General features: G+C 46.6%; 5 protein-coding genes and 1 non-coding gene across 6 annotated transcripts; 4 read left to right on the top strand and 2 right to left on the bottom strand.

Annotated features, from left to right (window-relative positions):
• The first annotated feature begins 4,313 nt into the window (after window positions 1-4,313).
• BKA67DRAFT_295677 (uncharacterized protein) lies at window positions 4,314-5,791 on the top strand. The gene is made up of 3 exons (XM_046096045.1): window positions 4,314-4,809; window positions 4,869-5,425; window positions 5,479-5,791. The coding sequence occupies exons 1-3, from the start codon at window positions 4,451-4,453 to the stop codon at window positions 5,481-5,483; spliced, it is 921 nt and encodes a 306-aa protein (XP_045956915.1). The 5' UTR covers window positions 4,314-4,450; the 3' UTR covers window positions 5,484-5,791.
• A 308-nt stretch (window positions 5,792-6,099) lies between these two features.
• BKA67DRAFT_659331 (uncharacterized protein) lies at window positions 6,100-8,475 on the bottom strand (the record flags this gene model as incomplete). Its single annotated transcript, XM_046107421.1, has 1 exon — window positions 6,100-8,475. The coding sequence occupies one exon, from the start codon at window positions 8,473-8,475 to the stop codon at window positions 6,100-6,102; it is 2,376 nt and encodes a 791-aa protein (XP_045956914.1).
• A 2,304-nt stretch (window positions 8,476-10,779) lies between these two features.
• BKA67DRAFT_592932 (major facilitator superfamily domain-containing protein) lies at window positions 10,780-12,719 on the top strand (the record flags this gene model as incomplete). Its single annotated transcript, XM_046104881.1, has 4 exons — window positions 10,780-11,029; window positions 11,085-11,503; window positions 11,562-11,717; window positions 11,772-12,719. The coding sequence occupies 4 exons, from the start codon at window positions 10,780-10,782 to the stop codon at window positions 12,717-12,719; spliced, it is 1,773 nt and encodes a 590-aa protein (XP_045956913.1).
• A 791-nt stretch (window positions 12,720-13,510) lies between these two features.
• Window positions 13,511-14,548, top strand: BKA67DRAFT_567070 (heterokaryon incompatibility protein-domain-containing protein). Its single transcript, XM_046102956.1, has one exon. It carries the CDS (start codon window positions 13,711-13,713, stop codon window positions 14,455-14,457), a length of 747 nt encoding a protein of 248 aa, XP_045956912.1. The 5' UTR covers window positions 13,511-13,710; the 3' UTR covers window positions 14,458-14,548.
• A 3,201-nt stretch (window positions 14,549-17,749) lies between these two features.
• BKA67DRAFT_t115 lies at window positions 17,750-17,834 on the top strand. The gene has a single exon. It is a non-coding gene; the product is annotated as a tRNA-Thr (tRNA).
• Window positions 17,835-18,929: 1,095 nt separating this feature from the next.
• On the bottom strand, window positions 18,930-20,636 carry BKA67DRAFT_592931 (major facilitator superfamily domain-containing protein; the record flags this gene model as incomplete). Its single annotated transcript, XM_046104880.1, has 5 exons — window positions 18,930-18,947; window positions 19,008-19,428; window positions 19,469-19,787; window positions 19,869-20,157; window positions 20,229-20,636. 5 exons carry the CDS (start codon window positions 20,634-20,636, stop codon window positions 18,930-18,932), a joined length of 1,455 nt encoding a protein of 484 aa, XP_045956911.1.
• Window positions 20,637-20,981: the final 345 nt, after the last annotated feature.

Raw genomic sequence — 20,981 nt, 5'->3', positions numbered from 1 at the left:
CGATTTTCCAGGAAATAGTTGATGAGCTAACGACGTCAAGGACGATGACTGTCATCAAGTGGCTAAAGCAGCCATCGCCGCCACTGCTGCAGCACCGAAAATATTAAATTGTTGGGCATAATCACCGTTACCGCCGTAGTTATTACCAACCCTGCGTACCGCATTTGCCGGCATAGCGAATAGACCCGAAGCCTCATGTCGCTGCTACTCAACTAACTTACGCGGCGCAAGGTGTGGCCGCTACTATTAATGCCCGCATTTTTACTCGCAGACTTACAGTTAGTGAAATCACTATGTCCTTGTGGGAGGAATTTCTACGGGGTCCTAAATAGGTCGGATTATCTTGAGCCGATCCTTCCCTAGTATAATAAGCATATGTGGGTTTATGGAATGTCTGTTGTAGCTAGAAAATGGTTGTTGAAGGGTAAGTCGGCGAGCGCTGACTTGGGCTGATGCTGTCCGAAGGCAGCGAGCTTCGCGGCATACTCCTTGAATGCGTGTGCATCAGATCCGGAGATGAGATCGGGAAACCCGAAGTACCATAGTTGTTAATTAGTACCACCATGTTCCTACTATCCCAGTTCCGAAGTGATATCACAATCTCCTTCATATCGGAGTTGTCCTCAACTTTTATCGGTGCGTTCAGCTTGTATCTTCGTCACACTAGTCTAGAGAAACGATGCTGCTTGACTTGAGAGCAGAGGCAGATTTGAAGGAACCTTGCAGAGAGTCTAACGAGGCAGTTCCCCTTCTGCAGCACAGCTAGGTCCAGCAAGTCGACGATAAGTGAACTTATCGCAAATCACTTGATCACTTGAAACAGTCACGTCTATGACTATAGTAATTATTTTGTCGTCTTTGGCTGGACTCTTCAAACTTGGCGATATTCTGTAATTTGGGATCGTAAGTAATTATTGGTCGATCAATAGTACAGCCAAATGTCTGTCAACTTCTAGAGGAGCTCATGGGTATTTGAGGGAAACATTTCTGTGTACAACTTTCGGCGATCAAATGACGAGTTCCAAGCAATCAGGTCTTCAATCGTGGATGCTACTGGAACAAATGTTGGTTTTTTGAACTAACATCAGCTCAGACTTCGGCGAACATGGCGTCAACCCAAGTCAGTTCTGGTATAGGTATTCAAGCAACATTAACACGATATTGGTCTGCAAAACACGACATACCGGGATGTACGCAGCCGAGGAAATTGGCCCTTGACCGCTGCTATTATTATATTAATAACTATATGAGTTGAGTCGGTGAGCACCCGTAACACAAAGTCCTAGAATGAGAAGCACTTTAGATTACCATCAATCCTTGGTTTAATTTGCTCGCCTCTTGCATCGCATATAGACATACAGCACTTCATGTCGATTTGGTGACTGCTGATAAATCTTAAGCAGTCTTGATCGGTGTCATTAGCTCAGTTCTGAATAATTGATCTTAGAATTTACTGGTAACACCGAAGCTAAGCTCATAGTGGAGAAAATAATAGGCAAGAGGATACTTTTTGAGCTCCTCATACTAGAGCTGGAGATTCTGTTAGTGCAAAAGTTAATGTGCCGTGTTGTAACATATACAATCGAAAATAACACCGTAAAACACGGTAGTAACTATGTGCTTTGTTACAACTTAGAGGTTAGCATCCATCTTAGAGGACGAATGAAAGAAATGTTTGGGCGGCTTCTTGTGAGAACAAAAGAAGTAGCTTAAAGAGAGAATGTGGTCTCTGTGGGAGTGACTTACTAGTTTCAATAGAAGATAGTGTAGGCAAGTCTCTAGAAAAGAGCAGCCATGCAACGATTGACGACATCGCCATAACTAATCTATATCTATTCATAGGGAGATGATAATTGACGCCATGAAGCAAGAGATATATTGTGGTGCCTACGCGATTATCTGGGATGTAGCTGTGATTATAATTGGCATTTATATACAAGATAACAATGCGAGTCTGTCATCATCGGAACCGTCTGTGTAGACACCTTGTTTAATGTTGAGGAGAGAGGTTGGGCAATGGCAAAACGGGATAGGCCGGCAAACTGGGTGGATAAACACGGAAATTGCAAAAGCATCAAAAGGTGGCGGCAGTGAAGACAAGGAGACCATTGCGAAACAGGACGTAGATACTGGTGATAACCACTCCCACTGAATCACCTCACGTTCACGATTAATCAATAGCGGAAACTTGCCATTGGGTGTTTTAAGCTCTAAGCATGACGTGCAGGAGTGATTTAGTGTACTAATATAAAACTTGCATTATGAACAAATATTATAACAAAACAATCGCTGTTACTCCTTATCCTTAACACCTGTCTCTTGTTTAGATATCTGGTCAAGGCCATCAAAGAGCACCCATTCAATGGCCACCCGAAGGTACAAGCTGCCCAACGCCATGAACATCATGCTCCTTGTTTACGTCTGTGTTGCCACCCTTAATGGGGTTGAATTGAATTGTCGTAGATTCAACCGATCTGCGCTTCTCTGATGGAAGCTTTCTATGATCAACAAATCGATGAGATGGACTTTCCCAGAAACCTTATTTATAAACGAAAAGCGCAGTCTGGTTGCGCTTGGTGATCTCTGGCAGCCCAGAGCGTAAGGCTCTGGCAACAGAGATGGTGTGTGTTTATTGCAGAGACCACTTGAGGCTCTGCCACAGAGAACTTGGCGACAAATTCTGAACGAAAGTGAGAGGGCTTCAAATCAAGATTGCGGTTGGACTTTGACATGCAGCTACAGTACCCGTTCCTACTCAAACAGCTTCATGGATACCGAACAAAGTAAGGCCTGATTCTTCTCGGGGTACGCTGCGTTGTAGTGCAATAACCAATATCGGCTTCGTTATTGTTGGTCGAATGTGCTGAAGGATTGGTGGAGGCGTAATCATGTTGCCATTTTTGTCGGCTCAGCCTCATAAAGGAAATGCAACCCAGAGGTTCGGTGCCTCAGTCATGCAGATGATAGTAGGGTAACAATAAGCCTAGGAATTTTTTTTCAGCTTTCAACTGGCTACGCGCCAGCCTTGCATTTCCATGATTAGATCCTGCAGAAGCAGCAGCACATCTTGCAAATGCGTTGTCTTGGCAGTAGTAGATTGTGAGCTATTAACAGTCCTACAGTGTGCTTTGGTTGGCGATCGGAATCATTGGTCCGTACTTGGATCGTATCATATGGCGAGCATTGACACATGCGCATGATACTGACGAATTGACCTTCTAGCAGCCATTAAATTGCTACGAAGGCAGCAGACTTATCCACTCTATCAAGTTCGCTCATCTCAGCAACCCTGCAGATAGACTACTGAGAAGGACCCCTTCTTTCCCACAAGCCACAATGCCCAAAACGCTCGGCAATTAAAGCAAGTTATAAGATTGTGACTGTTTTATTCAAGAACTCCAAAAGTTTTGCGAAACCTCAGTGGGGCGGCCACTTGATCTGAGCATTCGGGACAAGCCTCTATGCTTTACTCTCGAAGCCTCTGGTATAAATACAATCAGAAATCAGGTGTCACGTGAAACAAGAACTTCCAAAAAAGAAAAAAGTTGCTAATGAAGGTTGATCATGTCTTTCAAAATGATTGCAAGAACTAAAGTGACATACTATGTACTTATCAGACCAGAATAATGAGTGGGCATAAGTATACTACTAACTCGCTGTACGCAGCTAGGTTAGTAATTAAGGTTGGTACGCTTCAACTATGATCAACATGCTTGGTGGCAGGGCACTTAACATGCGAGTACTAGCCAATGCTTGCATATCGGCATCGACGCCAATTCATCTCAACCAAAAACAGTCTGTTCATCTTGACTTGGATGATCTTTGGTAACTGATCCCCGCATCCCCCGCATTAGGACTCTACACTAACTGGACGGGGGAGGCGAGATTCTAGCGGTCGGCCAGGCATAATCTCTACATAGCTTCGCGGTGTCGGACACAAGGTGATGGGTGATTTGACTTTCTGAAAGCGGCCACAGCCGTATGCAAACAACGTCTTGCGAAGGCGTGATATTATCCTCGAAGGACAAATATTCCAGTTGTAGGCCAGTCTCGAGACATGAATCGGGAACTCACTCTTTTGGGCCGCAACAGCCCCCTGCTCAAGGTCGATGCAAGTGCATGCATAGCCTTCTTTTGTGTCAGCCCAAGAGACAAGCAGTGATACTTGTCTCGTAGGCCTGGCTCTATGCAGGTATACGTATCTGAGGCAGTTGACATGATGGCTGTAGACCCATGCATCCCAAATGAATGGTTACATATGTGGGGCCTAACAAAGGGAAGCTGTATAATTGGAAGAGTTCTAGGGCCTTGAGGAACCCGTCTCTTAACATTCATTTGACATTGATCTTATCGCAAAAGAGCATCACCCAACTTGCTAAGATTGCTGGCCCTCTTTCTTGACCACGCTGACTGGCTACCACCGATCAATAGAACATCGACAAACGTTGCCATGAACTCGAATGAGTATTACCGAAAGGTCTTCGTGGCCTTGATCACCTGGGAGAATCACGACCTTCACACGGATATTGATGACCTGGACGAAGAAATGAACAATGTGGAACATGCTTGTAGCTTTACATATGGCTTTCATGTCAATCGGATCAAGATTCCCAACGCTGCAAGTACCGCACCCCCAGGCTACGGCACATATGAAGGTTGGCTGTCAGCAAAACTGGAGAGCTTCTATGCTGAGATGGAGCGGGAAAACGAAGGGCGATGTCTTGTGATCCTATGGTATGGCGGGCACGGCGGAAAATGTGGCCCTGAAGACAATCTTTTAGAGTGGTGGTCTGGTCCTTTTCAAGCACAGTGAGTTCGGGCACAATCAATACTTGGGTTTATCCGACAGTGTCTAATAATGCTACAAGGAGGGTGATCGGATCTCGACTCCCATCGAGTATCCGGCAAATCGACACGAGCCTTAACTGGACTGATGTCTGGGATGAAGTCAGGCTAGGAGTTGATCCAGACTTGGATCACTTGTTCATACTCGATTGTTGTGCTGGTGACGAGTATGGCGGGACGGGCATATCCAATTTCCTACCCCCAGCATTACTGCAGCCCAGAGCGAGGGAAGTACAACGTCCGACATCTTACCACGTTCTGGTCGCAGCCGACAGCGATTCGGAGGCGGCTTACTCAGGCCACGAATCAGTCACTGTGGTGGCGACGGATCAACTTCGAAATGCAGTCTACTCTAGGAATGACCGATCAAACCCTAACGGTTTGACCATCAAAGAACTGCACGACATGATCATAAACAGCGGCCGATGCCATCATGACCCCGTACGCTACGAATTCGGCCCACTACTAGGCACGAGCACACTTCGTTGGATTCGAGTCCCGCAAATAGCAATATCTGATGAAGATCCCAGCGACAGCGACAGCAACAGCGATGAAAATGAACTGTCTCATAATCGCTATGGTAAGTATGACAATAACCGCGATAAGCGCGATGAGAGTAACGAAGATGATAAGAGTGAAGGGTGCTACGACCGTGAGGGAATATATGAAGAGAGTAACGAAAGTGAGGAAGTCGAGGAAGAAGAAGAGAGCGACGACGCTGAAGGTATGAGTGATGAAAGTGACTAAAACGCATATGGGGAGACCAATGAAAGCGTGGAAAGCGATGAAGATAAAGATAGTGATGGCAAGATGGGTGAGGTCGGGGATAGGCAGCGCGTTGAATATTGAAGCGATGGACACGGTAACGAAGAGTCTTACGAGCATGGCTATGAGCAAATCAATGGTAAATGTGACGAAGAAACCTCCGAGCGCAACAGCGAGTATGGTGCCGAAGCAGGAGCCGCGTATTATCAAGACGATGCATTTTCGAATCTGAAGAAGAATACTGGTCATAAGGCAATCTATAAATTCTTGGTTGTCGACTGAGTGACACTCCGGAGATTATTTTCAATACAAGAATCAAGCTGCACTGTTTATGACAGCAGTTGTGTCTACCTAATACCAATCGGTGTTCCGCCGGGGTGTAAAAGGTTATCAATACCCGCGGTAGTATACACCACGCTGGGTGTGCCACTAGGTGAAATTGACGTTTAAGAATGATGCAAAGCAGCATTTCAGGGTTCTTAACGAGTTTTATATAGATGCAGCCGCGTACGTCTTCAAAGCTTTCGAATTGTAAGGAGCTTTCCGTATGACATATGGTGGGGCTGCAAGCCGGTCCGTTTCGCCACATGCGCAGCTTAAGCAACAGCTCTCAACTATGACAGTCCCCTCCGGACTGAGACTAAGGATTACGTTTGACTTAACTGTATCGAGAAGCTGAGTGACCCGAATCGTGTTCGGTCGCCGTTCGGGCGGATCATCGACATCACCTGGATTGATACCCAACGTCCCCACGACGTGATCAAACGTTGCTAAGTGCAACTCTTTTCCAGGCTGTAGAATGGGTACTCTCTGAGGGTGAGGGTGCGCACATTTTGGGTATCGACTTCGAAACAAGCCAAGGATCGCGTTGAAGGGGTCGATGAGGCGACGGTGAGATGTAGACCGCAGCATCGTGAGAAGTCGGTACGAACGGTCTCCTGTCGAAATCAGAGCCGACTCTACTAAACACATACCATCGTCCCACTCCGTCAGATCTTCATCACTGGGCTCGTGGAGCTGGAAATTGCTCAATGCATCTAGACTTATGCCCGGCTCCAACTCAACTTCTGCTTCTTCACTGCTAATGCCACGTATTTGGCCTTCGCCGAATTCTGCTCTAAAGGCTCGACAAGCGGAAAGGTCAGACGAGAAATCTAGCCAGGCGGCAGCAATGACGAGTGAGCCACGCTGGTATGCTACAGTTGCCGATGAATCTTCCCCGGAACCGCTTCGTTCTGACGATGATGGTATCTTGTTGAAGCTGCCTCCTAGATACACCAGAGCCACCAGGCGAAACCATCGATCCCACTGCAAAGTCGAATACCTGATAATGTCCTCAAAAACTTCTCGGACTGCATCCCTCACAGCATTTGGATCCCATAATCCAGAGACGTCCCGTGCGCCAAAGGCTTCCGTAATACCGTGCGTAATGAGGAGAAGTAATTCGTGAAGTGCCGCTTCTCTTAGGCAGCCCAAGGAGCAAGACCCGAGGGGCTTGGCAGACTTGCAGGAACTGCATGTGCATCGTTGTTGTACCAAATCAAAAACGGAGCTTACCACAGGAAAGCACTCCAGAATTTGGGCAATAGACATTGGCGATGTCTGTTGCATTTCCTCTTCACTGTCATTTTCCTGATGCTCTTGTGGTGGTTCATAGACTGTGCTAAGATTACTACCTCCAATCTCTCCCCAATTCTTGTGTAGTATAGTGGGATATCCGGCCAGCATGTTTTCGAATGTATCTATCTTGTGGGTAGCGTCTGTTGAGCCTCCGACATCTTCTCGGCAGGCAACATTCTCTTGTGAAACAACGAAGACAGGGTTCTGTTCGCTGATGCAGATTCTTAACTGCAGAAGCCATAGCAGCATTGATTTCGCAGCGATTCTGAGCTGAGCGACTTCATTTCGGGACAGTATGCCTCTTTGCCAGTGAGCAAGCAAGTCGTTCTCGTAGAGCTTTTGCCGTGTGGAGGGTTTGGTTTCCTGATTAAAGCAATAGTTCTCGTTTATGATAGTGAAGTGTGTTCCTTCGACTATGGTCGCAACCTTGATGTTGCTTTTCTTGAAATCCCCACGTTGATTCGGACATACCGAACATTTGTTGTAGACAACCAAGATGACTCGCCATGGGTCGGTCCCAGACTGCTCCTCAAACACAACGGTTCCGTTCAGCGATATCTCGAGGACACCATGGAAATGTGTCAATAGCCACATAGCCAAATCACCCGGGAAAAGATCGCATGTGATTATCATGTCGCTCTGCGCTACTGATACAGCCTTGATTATAGCAGATAGTTGGGGCGCGTCCAATGGATGACTGCAGACTCCTTTCAATGCGTTCGGGAAAGCGGAACAGAGGTCGTGTCCAGCATTGACAACATTTAAAGCAATGCTGTCCACAAATTTGGTGACTACCGGCTTCAAGCGCACGCGGTAGTGACTTCTGTGGTATGAAACTCCTTTTGTATGGTCGCTTTGATCCATGGCCAAATTACACAGTACCTCCACGGCGTATGCCATGTCGTGATACATCATGCACACCGCCACGGTGGTCACGACGTAGATGAAGTTCGAATCGTTCAACATCCATCGTCCAATAGACGTTGAAAGCTTCAGTCTCAACCCAGCGACGCTAAGAACCTTCTCTTCTGATGACTGTACCTGATGTTTTATGTCCAGCCCTCTGCAGTTCGGAAATGCTTGAGCTCTCAAGGCCTCAATGCAATATTGATATTCCTGCTTATCAATTCTTTCACGACCAAGCCATTCCAAAATTTCCTCAGCCGCGTTACGTATACTGGTCTCTTTGTTGAGTATATCGACGATTGCGCGGCTGAGGTCGACCGTGCGCGCGACGACGTCCATTTTTTGGATTGCGGTTGTGGGCTGTGGGATGAAAGGTTTGAAAGCAACAGCCGTAAGATTTCATATAGCAATGACGGCACGCAGCAGGTACTGAGATAGATTGATGTGTCCTATTATTTATACTTGTATGACAACTGAAGCCTGATGGAGATGATTGCGGAGTTGAAGGTGGGGGCTGCTTATTTCTTTTGGGTGCACTTTGCTTGTTTCGAAGATGATTGGCGGGCACTGTCTCAATGCATGTTTGTATGTACCTAGCTGAAAGGATTTCCTCGGTAGAGGAGCCTCGCCACGAAGGGGGCAAGGAAGAACCGATTCCATCTTAGACGCCTATCGTGCTTGTTCGTTCCCGATCTAGCCATATGAAATATCGATAATCATAACGCAATGGCCCCAGCAAAACATGTCCTCCTACTTTATAACTGTTTTTGTCCCTGGTGCGAATCAGGAGGACTACTTGGGGTCGGTCTGTTAGTGGGTTGCACGCTCACATCCCATCGGATGTGATATTGCTGAGACCTTTCCTTTATGCTCGGATCATTCTGTGATCGCGACGACCAGCAGACTTGACAGTACGCTGGTGAGATGCGCCGCCACAGAGGGCAGCAAACTGCTGCTGTTGAAGATCACAAACTAGTCGGCGTCGCCAATCTTTGACACTCACGCGGCAGATCAAAGCGGCGCGCAAAGAACATCTCGGTCATGTCATCGCCAATGGGTGTTCGAGCCTAATTGTTGTTTATTGCAGGGTACGGAAATCGATTTGGCGCAGCTGCACAAATTTTTGAAATAAACATCGCCGGGCTCTCTGTGTTGCTGTCCCAAGCAATGCGCTCGCTCGGGGAAAAGCAATCGTCTTGGCACTTTCTTTGAATGTTGGACTGCTTGCCGAAATGGCAATGAGGCCTCAGATTTACTTCATTGTATACAAAAGCCTGTAAAGGTGCAATGGCCTGCAAAATCCTAAGACTAAGGTATTATGGCCTCTAGAGCATCCTAATTTGTTAGAGGGAATGAGAGAAACTGTGAGGCTTTCCGGAGAGGTACAGCCAACAAATAATCAGAATGCCAGAATTTCTTTTAATATACAGATCTGTAGTGTTGGTGAAAAACGCTTGCTAGGTCCACTTGGCTGTGTGGGTTACACGTTTCCATGCCACAAGATGTGGCGTAGCTGGTCCTTTCTCGCCAGGTAGATATGTCTTTGGAGCGCTGGGTTATTAGTGCTCAGACTGTCACCACTGGGGCATCCCCGGTGTTGTATGTTTTTGCATTTTTGTGATTATGTCTATACTAGTCTCTTCATATAATGTGTCAATGCCGTCACATTTTAGCAGGATTTTCAACTCGATGAATCAAGTTTAGTCGTATCGCAGTACAGAGAGGATTCTTCGGCGTAAGGATATACATCTGCAGCTGACAGACCACAAGTTGAAGGTGGCTGACGGGCAAATCTGGTTCCCAGCTCGTGCTTGGTCAGAGAATCAAGCTGCATACTGGTCTACTAACCTTAGTAAGATGTGGCAAGTGCTTTATATGTATCTTTATAAGCCTTTGCCCATGAACGAATCCCTGCCTAACAAAGTGTACTTTTGGGTTGCGCGGAGTGTTTATTCTTTACTAACCTAGGTTAGGTAACTTACAAGAGAGCTTGTCCTGAAAGTCCGCTTACTTAGTCTAGAAGCTAGCGCGACGGAAGTAAACCGCCGCCGGCCATGGCAGCGCGTCGTGAAAACAGGTAACGGTAACAAGGGGACTTATGTTGCCATTGGCTGAGTTTTTGGTTGGCGTGTTCAGTATTTATCTATCATTGGCATAGCGGTGAAGCTCTAGTTCTCAGTCTTCGCAACATCGATCATGCAGAGTAGTTTGCTGACACGAAAGAAGTTTGAGAAAGGGCGCCATTAAGATGTCGGTTCCAGTTCCAGGTCACTGGGTCCACTAACCATCGGACGCGTCGGGAGCGTGATCCCTGTCCATGGACCTGCCAGAAACGGATTACCAATCTTTCCGATGACGATGGAGATACGTTTTTGTTAGGAACTGAATGGTGGACAACATTAATATTGGGGTCGTATCTCTATCTGATTCAATCTGTCTATCCTATAGGGGCTGTTCGGTGTCATTAACGTCATTAAGAGACTTTGGGGTTGTACTCGTAACCGATTGATTGAACGCCTAGATAACTGTAGGCCGTTGAACTGGACCCGTCTCGGTTCCGAGCGCGGCTACGCTGTGTCGTTATCAGAGGGTGTCATCGCAACTGAACTGCACTTCTGTAGGCAGATTCACAAGAGCGCCAACATGCCGGATCACTTGGATGGCGACGATGCGTCGTCACGAGATTACACAACGGTCTCTGAAGCGACGCCGCTATTGCGGTCTGATACAAGTTCGCAGACAAGTCGGAGCAGCTCCCTGTCAGGTGCAAGCAGACAACATAATGCACTGCCGCTGAAAGCCGCCCCAGACCTCGATGAACCGCATGTCAAAGTCAGCCGTAATAGGGCAATTGCTATCATGGTCAGCGTGTATATCCTCATTTTCCTGCAAGGTATTGTCTGCAAATACAAATTCTTTCGGTCGACAGGACGCTAACATAAGCACAGCGTGCAACATGTCAGGCATGACTATGGCGCAAAGCACCATAGCAGAAGAGCTCGATGCTTATGAGTCGGCTACCTGGTTCACTTCGTCGTATTTGATTGCCATGTCGTCGTTTGGTCCCCTAGCAGGTCGCCTGGCAGCTATCTTCTCCCCACGGCTCATCATACTGGTTACCTCGGTTTTCTTCGTGCTTGGCGGACTTGTTTCGGCCCAAGCGCAGAGTTTGTCGGTATTTATTCTTGGGAGAGTGCTCACGGGCACGGGAGGTGCTGGCATCTTTGTTACCGCGATGATCTTGGTCCTTGAGTTAACGAATAAGAGGAAGAGAGGCCTGTTTGTTGGGCTGGTCAACACAGCCTTCACAACAGGCATCAGTTTAGGAGCGGTCTTCTTCGGTGGGTTGATACCAATCACCGGCTGGGTGAGTTGGACTGTATAACGAGGAGAGTGCGTTGAACAATAGCTAACGTTTAGTACAGAGGTTTCTGTTTTGGGTTCAAACCCCGCTCGCCGCCATGGCAGGCCTTGGAGTCTATTTGAGTTTGCCCAAATCATTTGAACCTGGCAAGGAAGGGAAATATATTTCAACGTCTGACAAGCTGAAGAAAATCGATTATCTCGGTGCCGTCCTGCTGGTAAGTATAGTATACCAATGCTTGCTGCTTCTAAGGTGCTAACAATAATTTCAGACTGGCGCACTGATAACCTTCCTATATGGTCTCTCCAACACAATCCAGCTTGTCCCGATCGTCATATCGGCTGGCATGCTTATCGCATTTGTGCTGGTTGAATATTTTGTGGCCGCAGACCCGATTATTCCCATTGTGGTCCTGCAAAGTCGAGGTGCATTGCTCTCCTGTCTCTCACAGTTGGGTTTCATGGCGGCGCGATGGACAATCCTGTTTTACGCTCCCATCACTGCTCTGGCCGTCTTTGGATTCAGCCCAGCCACGAGTGGTAGCATGCTGATCCCCACCAATATTGGATTCGGAGTAGGCGGCCTCATCGTTGGCTGGCTTCATGTTAAGCGCGCCGGAAGCTTCTGGCTGCCCTGTTTGGTGTCGTTGGTGCTTTTTGGTTTATCACTGTTTGCCTTGAGCTTTACCAGCAGCCCGAGTGTACCGACGTGGGTCTTCGTGGGAACCATTTTTGTTAACGGTCTATGCACCGGTGCCGCACTGAATTACACTTTAGCGCACATGTTGCACCTCACGCCCAGCAACACGCACTATATCGCCACAAGTTTGCTGGGCACTTTCCGGGGCTTTGCTGGATCTTTCGGAAGTGCCATTGGGGGTGGTATCTTTGCACGAACATTGCGCGATGGGTTGGAGAGGGGCTTCAAAACACTAGACAACACGGAGCATCTGTCTTTCGATCGGCAACAGCTCATCAAAAGACTCCTTGGGAGTCCAGCTCTAGTCCACGGCGGCGGCCTCGGAGCAATTGAACAACAGGTGGCTGTTCAGGGTTATGTGGCCGGTATAAAGGTCCTCTTTCAATCTGCAGTCATTCTGGCTGCAATAGTCTTTTTCCTGCAGGCTGCGACCGGTTGGAAAGGCCCAACTGACCAGGAAGACAATGAGGAGGACGTTAGGGAAGATTTAGCTGAGGCTGATCCCGAGTATGAGGCTTAAAGATCTAGCACCAAGATAATGTGGCTTAGATATTCGAGACAGAATCAAATCAAATCTCTTCGTCGGGAACGACTGGTCTTGGCCTGCCCCAACTGTGCAGCGCAATTTGAAGCTTCTGCCCCGCGGTTTACACCTTTCATTGTAGACTCATCAACCATCGATTTAGCTATTCTCCGTCTTCCATCTTTCTTAACAATTTTTTTTAAATTTTTTTTAGCTCTTGCCTTCCGCAATACCACCTTCTAGTCTCCACGGAACACTAGAGGACTTGTCCGCGTCATCCCACTCAGTTGCCCCGAAGTGCTTAGTGCTGCGCACCACTCCTTCATCATTCCACGAGCCGTTATTCGAGATCAGTCACTTGGCTTATTGGGCGCATCCTCCTCTGGTAGGCGATCAGACGAGTCGTCGGCGAAGATTTTAAGGACTAGTACTGCAAAAGTCGTTTGGTCTGAGGACGACAAGGAACGAGAAGGGCACCCAACGTGCAAATCAGACGATTAGTGGTGTCCACGTGGGTACTGCGAGTCCGAATACTGCGAATAGAATTCTCAACCGGGCCACAACTGCGCGCCAGTAGAAGGAAAGGCGATTAGGACGCAATTAGTGACTCCGGGAATGGCGCGTGGTAGGAGGTTGGTATTCGACTACATTCAGAAAGATGGTGGAGATAGTTAATAGAAACTGCGCTCATGTAATATGGCAATAGTGCTCATTGGCTAAATGGGCGGTACCGTGCGGGGGTTCGCTAACAACATGAGCTTCGCCGCACGAGTTCTGCCTCGTCGGGGAACGGAAGGCGCAATGGTTTGTAGGTTCGTGGAGTGCAGAAAGACATGATACATTTGCAGCAAAGTGAACGCACGCTATCTTGCATACCTTCTATACCGCGCACAACACCAGTATTGACAGTTTTCCTGTTCATTCCAGAGCAGCCTTGACGTAAAGTAGCTCGATCCGCGCTAGCAGAGTTCCACCACCCCAACCGACAATGCGTCTCCTCCATTTTCGAAATGGTGAACTAAACCTTACCAGCGACTATATCCACGATCTTCCACCTTACGCAATCTTGTCTCACACTTGGGGAATCGATGGCGATGAAGTCACTTTCCAAGACTTGGTAAACAATACTGGGGGTGACAAGCCCGGTTACCGGAAGATCTTATTCTGCGGGGAACAAGCCAAATGCGATGGCCTAGAATACTTTTGGGTGGACACCTGCTGCATCGACGGGGGAAGCTCTGTCGAGCTAACAGAGGCCATCAATTCTATGTTTCGATGGTATCAAAATGCGGCGTACTGTTATGTCTACCTGTCAGATGTTTCGACAGGATCTGACCAAGCTTTGGACTCATGGGAAACTCAGTTTTGGCAGAGCAGATGGTTCACCAGAATCTGGACGCTTCAGGATCTTATTGCACCACAGACTGTGAGATTCTTCTCGGTAGAAGGCTATCTTCTTGGTGATAAACAGTCTCTGGAGCAATTAATCCATGATATCACCGGTCTCCCGACCCGTATCCTCCGAGGATGTCAGCTATCTGAGTTCAGCATTGCGGAGCGATGTTCATGGGCCAAAAATCGACGGGCATCGCGTCCGGAGGATAAAGCTTACTGTTTACTTGGTATACTCGGAATCTCTATGGTGCTGCAATATGGCGAAGGCGAAGAGGGAGCATTTCGAACGCTCAGAAGAGAGATCATGTTTCATTATAATGTAGATCTGGGTAAGTGCTAAAATCTTCAGATCTTTCTCAAGACTTGTAGATCCCTTGCTACGCCCAAAATCTCGTTAACTATAATTTAGGAAGGAATTTCTATATTCCTGAAGACATAGTCGAATGGTCAGACTCTTATGCTGCCAAAGCTCCGGAGAGAGCTGTAGATACAGAGAGTGAATTCTCCGCGCGTGCAGACGTTGAAAGCATATTCTCGGATAGCGGCTCATCAATCTCCTCGAAATCCTCAATTGAACTAAACCCTGTCCGAGTTAGTGGAATTAGAGAGATTGCACGCGTGCTCCTAAGACGCGAGGAGTTCAAGTCTCTATGTACTGCTGCTATTACCGATATCTCTCCAGCAAAGGGTCGCGCTCATATTCGAGGTTTTCTAAAGACCTACGGACAACAACTAGACGTGGAGGCACACAGTCCGCTACAATACCAAGCAGCCAGATTTGTTCAAGAAGTAGCTGGTCGAATTGCTGATGAATTGAAGTGGTCCATCACGGGTTTTGAGGAGGAAAGGTCTCCAAAATCTACGGTCGAGGAGAAGCCGAACCTGGAAAGTTGGCTCTCAAATATTGAGCATGGGTGGAACAATGACCCAGATCCATCTCAGACCGATAACATCGATTTAAGTGGCGATGAATCAGACGACAATCCGAATACCGATGCGACATTTCCAAATATTGACGCAATTAGAGAATTCCTTCTCTCGAGTGATGCGTTCGGGGCTCTTCTTCACGCACTCGATAGCTGGATGGACATAAAGAAGCGAAAAAGGACAAATCCGGCGCCGCACAGCGAGAGATCAAGAGGTTTCAACGATGCAGTTCCACTCAGTGATTCACCCTCACAGTGGGCCTCTGGCAAAGTTAAGGAGTCATCAACACATGACTCCCTTACAGACTCAAATCAAAACTCTGTAGGCAGATCAGAGAGTACACAGTCTCTCATTACGGGGGGTTTTTTTTTCTGGGGCGTTTCATTCTTTTTCTATGATTTTTTTAGAGCTATTCTTGCCTCAAATCCCAGCTGGATTTGAGAGAATCCGATGGCGTTGTGTAAGTATATTGGCAATACTGAGTACTTGAAAAAAGCTTGTCATTGACATATAGCAGTCGTGTAACACAATACTCTGGGGGGATTTTCCAGTCGACGATTCAAATGCCCTGACTAAACTGAAGGAGGATTTGGTTGAAAATCCGAAAGCTGGTTCCATTAATGATACACCAAATCGACAGCTTCCCAGCCTCTCTGATGGACGACTTTCACGAAGTAATGGGAGGTCCACTCATCTAGGTACCACTTTGCAGAGAGTGACAACGTCAACCAACGCACCCAGCTCCTCTTCAAATAATGGACAGAGCAGCAATCGCTTGGGTGTAGCTTCAGGATCAAGCTCTTTATCAGATATAACAGAGAAGCATTTATCGAGCTTGACTGAAGTCACTGTCGATAAGTGCAACCCGATATATTTCGAAGTGTGTACTAATATTGAAAACTCTGCCGTTAAGCATTTCGAACTTGACATTACTCGGACGGCAACCGATGGTGAGTTATTCGAAAAGATTTGGGATGTATACAACCAGAACCGTGGGTTTGGTTTGAGGCGACTATTTCTTCGACCTCGTGACGTGCATTTTGTTCTGGTAAGAACTCATTTTGTCATGACTCGTGCCACCACTGACACGTTTTCTTAGTTCTCAGTCAGTACTAGGCGAGTAGCCCAATATAGTGCTGGCATTCACAAGAAGCCCAAAGAATATCCACCCAACGCAGAGCTCCAAGAACGGCGGTACCACTACCAAACCCCGAAAATTATAATGCCGCCCCACGTCTTCATACATTTCTTACATAGAGCGAGATGGAACGTGTGGGGTGATCACGCGGATAATACTTGGCTGAAGCGGTTACCGAAGAAGCTAAATGAGAGTTTACTCGCGGCACAAGCTATTGATGCAGGTCCAGATCTCATATTTGGGTGGGGTGTACACATTTTGGATGGGCCGAATCATGCCGTTCTAGGGCTACTCTTGTCATTTGGGCTGATAGTCACCTTTGTGAATTCATGCCTGGTTATGGGAATTGCAAAGACACAAGAGCAAGCTTTTGGAGTTGGGCAATATTTGATTGCAATAATTGTCGCATTGTTCTCTGCTGTCTATTTTAAGTTACAGGATCAGTGAGCACATATTCTCAGCTTTGTGCAAGAAAGGAATTAGACAATATAGAACTTTTTGACCTATGAAAGTTGTGGGAGAGGATATTGGAACCTCCTTCATAATGAAAATCACGACGACCTAAAAGCAGATCCATGCATGAATACATAAGATGGAGCTTGAAGTATAATGATAGGAATGAACTACGAAGCATGATCATGTAGAAAGGTATTTGGGTATTACTATATCGACATTTGTATAGGAGTATCGCAAGACCACAAACGAAACTAATCTCTAATCATAAACCTTAACCAACGCGGCGTTCATTATGAATACCTAAAACATAGAATTTCCAACCATTAATAGTACTATTGGAGATGACATGATTAGAAGTTATATTATAACAGAAAATTAGCGCCCACGCCGTATCGTCTTGCAGATAATAAGCTCCCTCAGCTGACTTTGCAGTTGCGAGGATGTAAGATGATTGCAAGCGAATTTTACCTCAAACTGACCGCCCACCTGAGGACAGCGGCAGAGTAAAAGGCACGATGCCTAAAAGCAGCCTGGTCTTGGAGCGAATACCTGAATTCTACTAAAGTGGACTTTGTCCGGATCTAGAAAAATCTACTATTGTAGTAATAGTTATTATATAACCTAGAAGAATACCCCTCGACTTATCAAAATTATCGTCTGGTGATAAGTCCTCTATTGTGTACTCCTATTTAAGAGGTATGGCTATCCAAGCCGTTAAAAACGCCCGTGGCTGACTCTATAAAGAAACGTTAAAGCTGCTTGTTCCGCTTTAGAACTAACTTACCTGATATTCGAATACATTGTGAATAAATTGTCACTGGGTTGGAACTATTAAGTGGCTCTATGGAAAATGCCATGCAACTAATGAAATATGGGTGCTTGGGGCGTCTAGCCCAGATAAAGCTGCTAGAAGAGGCTTGCGCTTTCGGACGTATATTAACAATTTGGATTCTGATCTGTCTAATGACTGCTTAGATGACTTATATAGCTATCGCCGCTTAAGTACTAGTGCTCTAATGTATGCGTTTCAAATTATACACGAGTTTTAATAGTGGTTCTAGTGCTTAGCTATATATATGTTGACAAGAACCACTCCTTCCAACCAATCAGCGCCTCCTTGGCATAGTGGTATTGCGTCGCACTTGTAACCCTTCTGCGACATGCGAAAGTCGGCGGTTCAATTCCGCCAGGTGGCATCGATTTGTTTTTGTCTTTTGGACAATCTTTCTATACTTATGATGATCTAGTGCACAGCAAGAGCGCCGTTTGACGTTTGAAGTTGGCTTTACTCCATGCTTAAAACCTTCGCGATTCAGGAGCGCAAGGTTTGCACTCTAAGCATAAAGCTCCGATCGGTGCTAGGAGATCGTTTTGGTAAACATCTTACATAGTATAAAAAATGTTCAGCTTAGCTCTTAGGAGTCTTACAAGCCACGTCCCAGGTGTCATTCGAAAGCCCTAACCAGCTTATTAATAAACATAAGCCTTTCCTAGCATTTTACGACCGTTTTAAGTTGCGCGATAAGGTGCAAGGTTCGTTCTTTTCTATGTTCCTGTTACAATACCCGCACTCGGGCTGTGCATTCTGCCAGCTATAGAGAGATCTTACAATCTCAACCTAGAATAGTATCTAGTCAAGACTTATTACAAACCCAAATCAACTTTACAGTTCGTGACGTTGTAGGCTTGTTGTCTCGCACCACTATTGTCAATTCTAACAATCTCTTACTATTCGCACCTATACTCTTATAGTTCCTCGATGTAGTGGAGAGTTTCCCCTGTTATAATATGAAGAAGACTATTCTATAACCTCAAATTCTACTCCGATTCGTAATATATAGCTTTTATATATATTTTTAATATTGTGAATATAATCTTGATTTAGTGCTTTATTATATATACTTAATTGGGATTTTACATTATGATTATTATTACAAACTGCTACGAAACAAATCACATACGACCATAGCTCTTAGAAAACTCGGCATCCCGTCCGCTCTGCCCTAGATAAACTGAGAAGCGCTGGATTAGTACTCAGGTGGGTGACCACTGCGGAATCCCCGGTGTTGTATGTTTTTTTTCCCAGTCGATATTCTCCTAGGCTCAGCGGCGTTTGCTGCTCAACAGCCAGCGTCTCTCAACAGTGCCAATAATTACACCTGGTGGTCGAACCCAAGCGACTTGTGTGCAACTGAACCAAAGAACGTACGGTGTGATCGAACCATTCCAAGAAGGAATGGAATCACCCTTTCTCTCTCTTCCTCTCTCTCTCCCTGTCTGTCTGTCTCTTTTTATTTTCTCACAGCAGACTTTGATACGGTGTCATAAGGTAATATTGTTACTGTGCCCTTTCCTTGGGAAGTACTTACCAGGCTGGCTTCTGGATTCATGATTGGTTCAGCCTGTGGTCCAGCCCTCGTGGAGAAGCCATTCTTGTCCTGCTGTATTAGGCGCGTGGCCAATTCTGTGGACTCGGCGGAGTATTTGCACCTCTCCGGGATGGCCGCGCCGTAGATGTAAAAGAGGAAAGGAAACGGTACGCATGCAAGGGCCAGGAATGCTGGAACAGAGGACGCCCAGTGGATGCCGAGGCTGTTGTACATGTATGTGGTAAAGAGAGGGAAGGCTGCGCCAGTAAGTGAACGGAGTACTGAGTTAGCGGCCAAGACGCTAGCGGCGAATACAGTATAGGAATTTATGAGGTAATTCATAATGCTTAAAAAGACCAGAACCATGCCGAAGCCAAAGGGCACACCGGCTGCGACGCTGGCCATATAGTGCACGGAAGGGCTATTAGTCCAAGCAAACCAGAATAAACCAACTGGCAAACATACATATACAACCATTCGGAAGAAGACAAATTTCTGGTGGTGCGATACCTCCTTTTTGTTCTTGGAGTTTCTTGTAATGGTTATTGGAGAATACGGTGTATATAATGGAAATTAGCATGCCCACCATAATGCCAAGAAAAGGAAGGGCACCAACACCCTGGCCCCAACCACGGCCTCGTTGATAAACAATCGGAAAGGCCGCAAACAACATATATAGTGTACCATAAATAATGGCTACATAGATGCTGAGGACACTAACGATGGGCTCCTTGAATAGTAGGGTCCAAGGACGTGAAAGTACTACTTTCATAGACTCAACTAGCGTTATCGTTCCTCAGTCCTGGTCGATCATGCTTAAATAGCGCTTGCCTGTCATTATAGAGAGATTTGCGGCGCGACGGCGGAGTAATATCGGCGCGTACGTTTCAGGCACAGTCAGACTTCCTATTATCCATACTATGCTAGAAAACGCTGCGAGCAAGCCCATAATCCAGCGCCAACCGGCAGCCGCACCGAGGAACCCACCGGCATTATGACCAATAACAGGACCAAGGAAGGGAGCAGCTGCAAAAATAACAGTTGCAAGGCCACGCTCTGATGCAGGAAACATGTCGGCGATGACGCCGCCAGCGTTGGTCAGAGGAGAGGAACCGAAGGTACCAGCTAGAAAACGGAGTAGTAGAAGCGACTGGATATTCTGGTCAGCCGCGGTCCCGCAGTGAGAGCAGTTAGCGCAGCGTTGGTGACAAAAAATAGTACTTGACGACGGAATAGCTCAGTCAGAGGTGCCCATAACAAAGAGCTAACTGCAAATCCAACCACGAATAGCGAGACACCTAAAATAGCGACTTCCCCGCTGACGTGGAATTCCGCGATGATCTGAGTAACTCCACCGGAATATACTGTAGACACAAGGGCGATAGCTAAGGTGGTCATGGATACGGCAAATGTGACGGACCACATCTTGACAGTCGAAAAGTTCTTCGGGTTGCGTGGGTCGTCTGGAATCCAATGTACGATATATTGGTCGTCTCCCGTGCCAGAGCCCGGATAGCAGTAATTGATGACATTGTGAGTGGTGCCCGCCTGACTATATACCAGGCGCCAATGTGGTATTTTGGTTAAAGGAACACCTTCTAAGCGATCTAATCTTACCGCAGATGCCATCTGGCCACTTCCGTATCTAGTGAGGGAGGCAAAGGTGAGCAAAAAATAAGAGACAAGCGTGCTCATATAGAGTATGGCCGGCCAGATTCCGTGAACACAGTCTCGGCTTCGGGGTCTAAATCCTGCCCGAATTCAAGCACTTAAGCATCAACGAAACGATATGCAGAATTAAGCTTTTGGTGTGTCAGCAATTGTATCCAAAACCCCATCAAAAAACTCTACCAACTTCGCATATCTAGCAGAAATTGCGTGTGCTTCTTCTAACTATTAAAAAACACGAGGTTAATATAAACAACATGTGGATTAAAAGTTTCTCTTTTCTCAAAGCTTGTACCGGCGCGACAG

This window comes from Truncatella angustata (genome assembly GCF_020726525.1).
Source record: "Truncatella angustata strain MPI-SDFR-AT-0073 chromosome Unknown BKA67scaffold_5, whole genome shotgun sequence".
NCBI classification, from domain to species: domain Eukaryota; kingdom Fungi; phylum Ascomycota; class Sordariomycetes; order Amphisphaeriales; family Sporocadaceae; genus Truncatella; species Truncatella angustata.
Note: the sequence above shows the minus strand (reverse complement) of the source record. Positions and strands in the feature narration are given on the sequence as shown.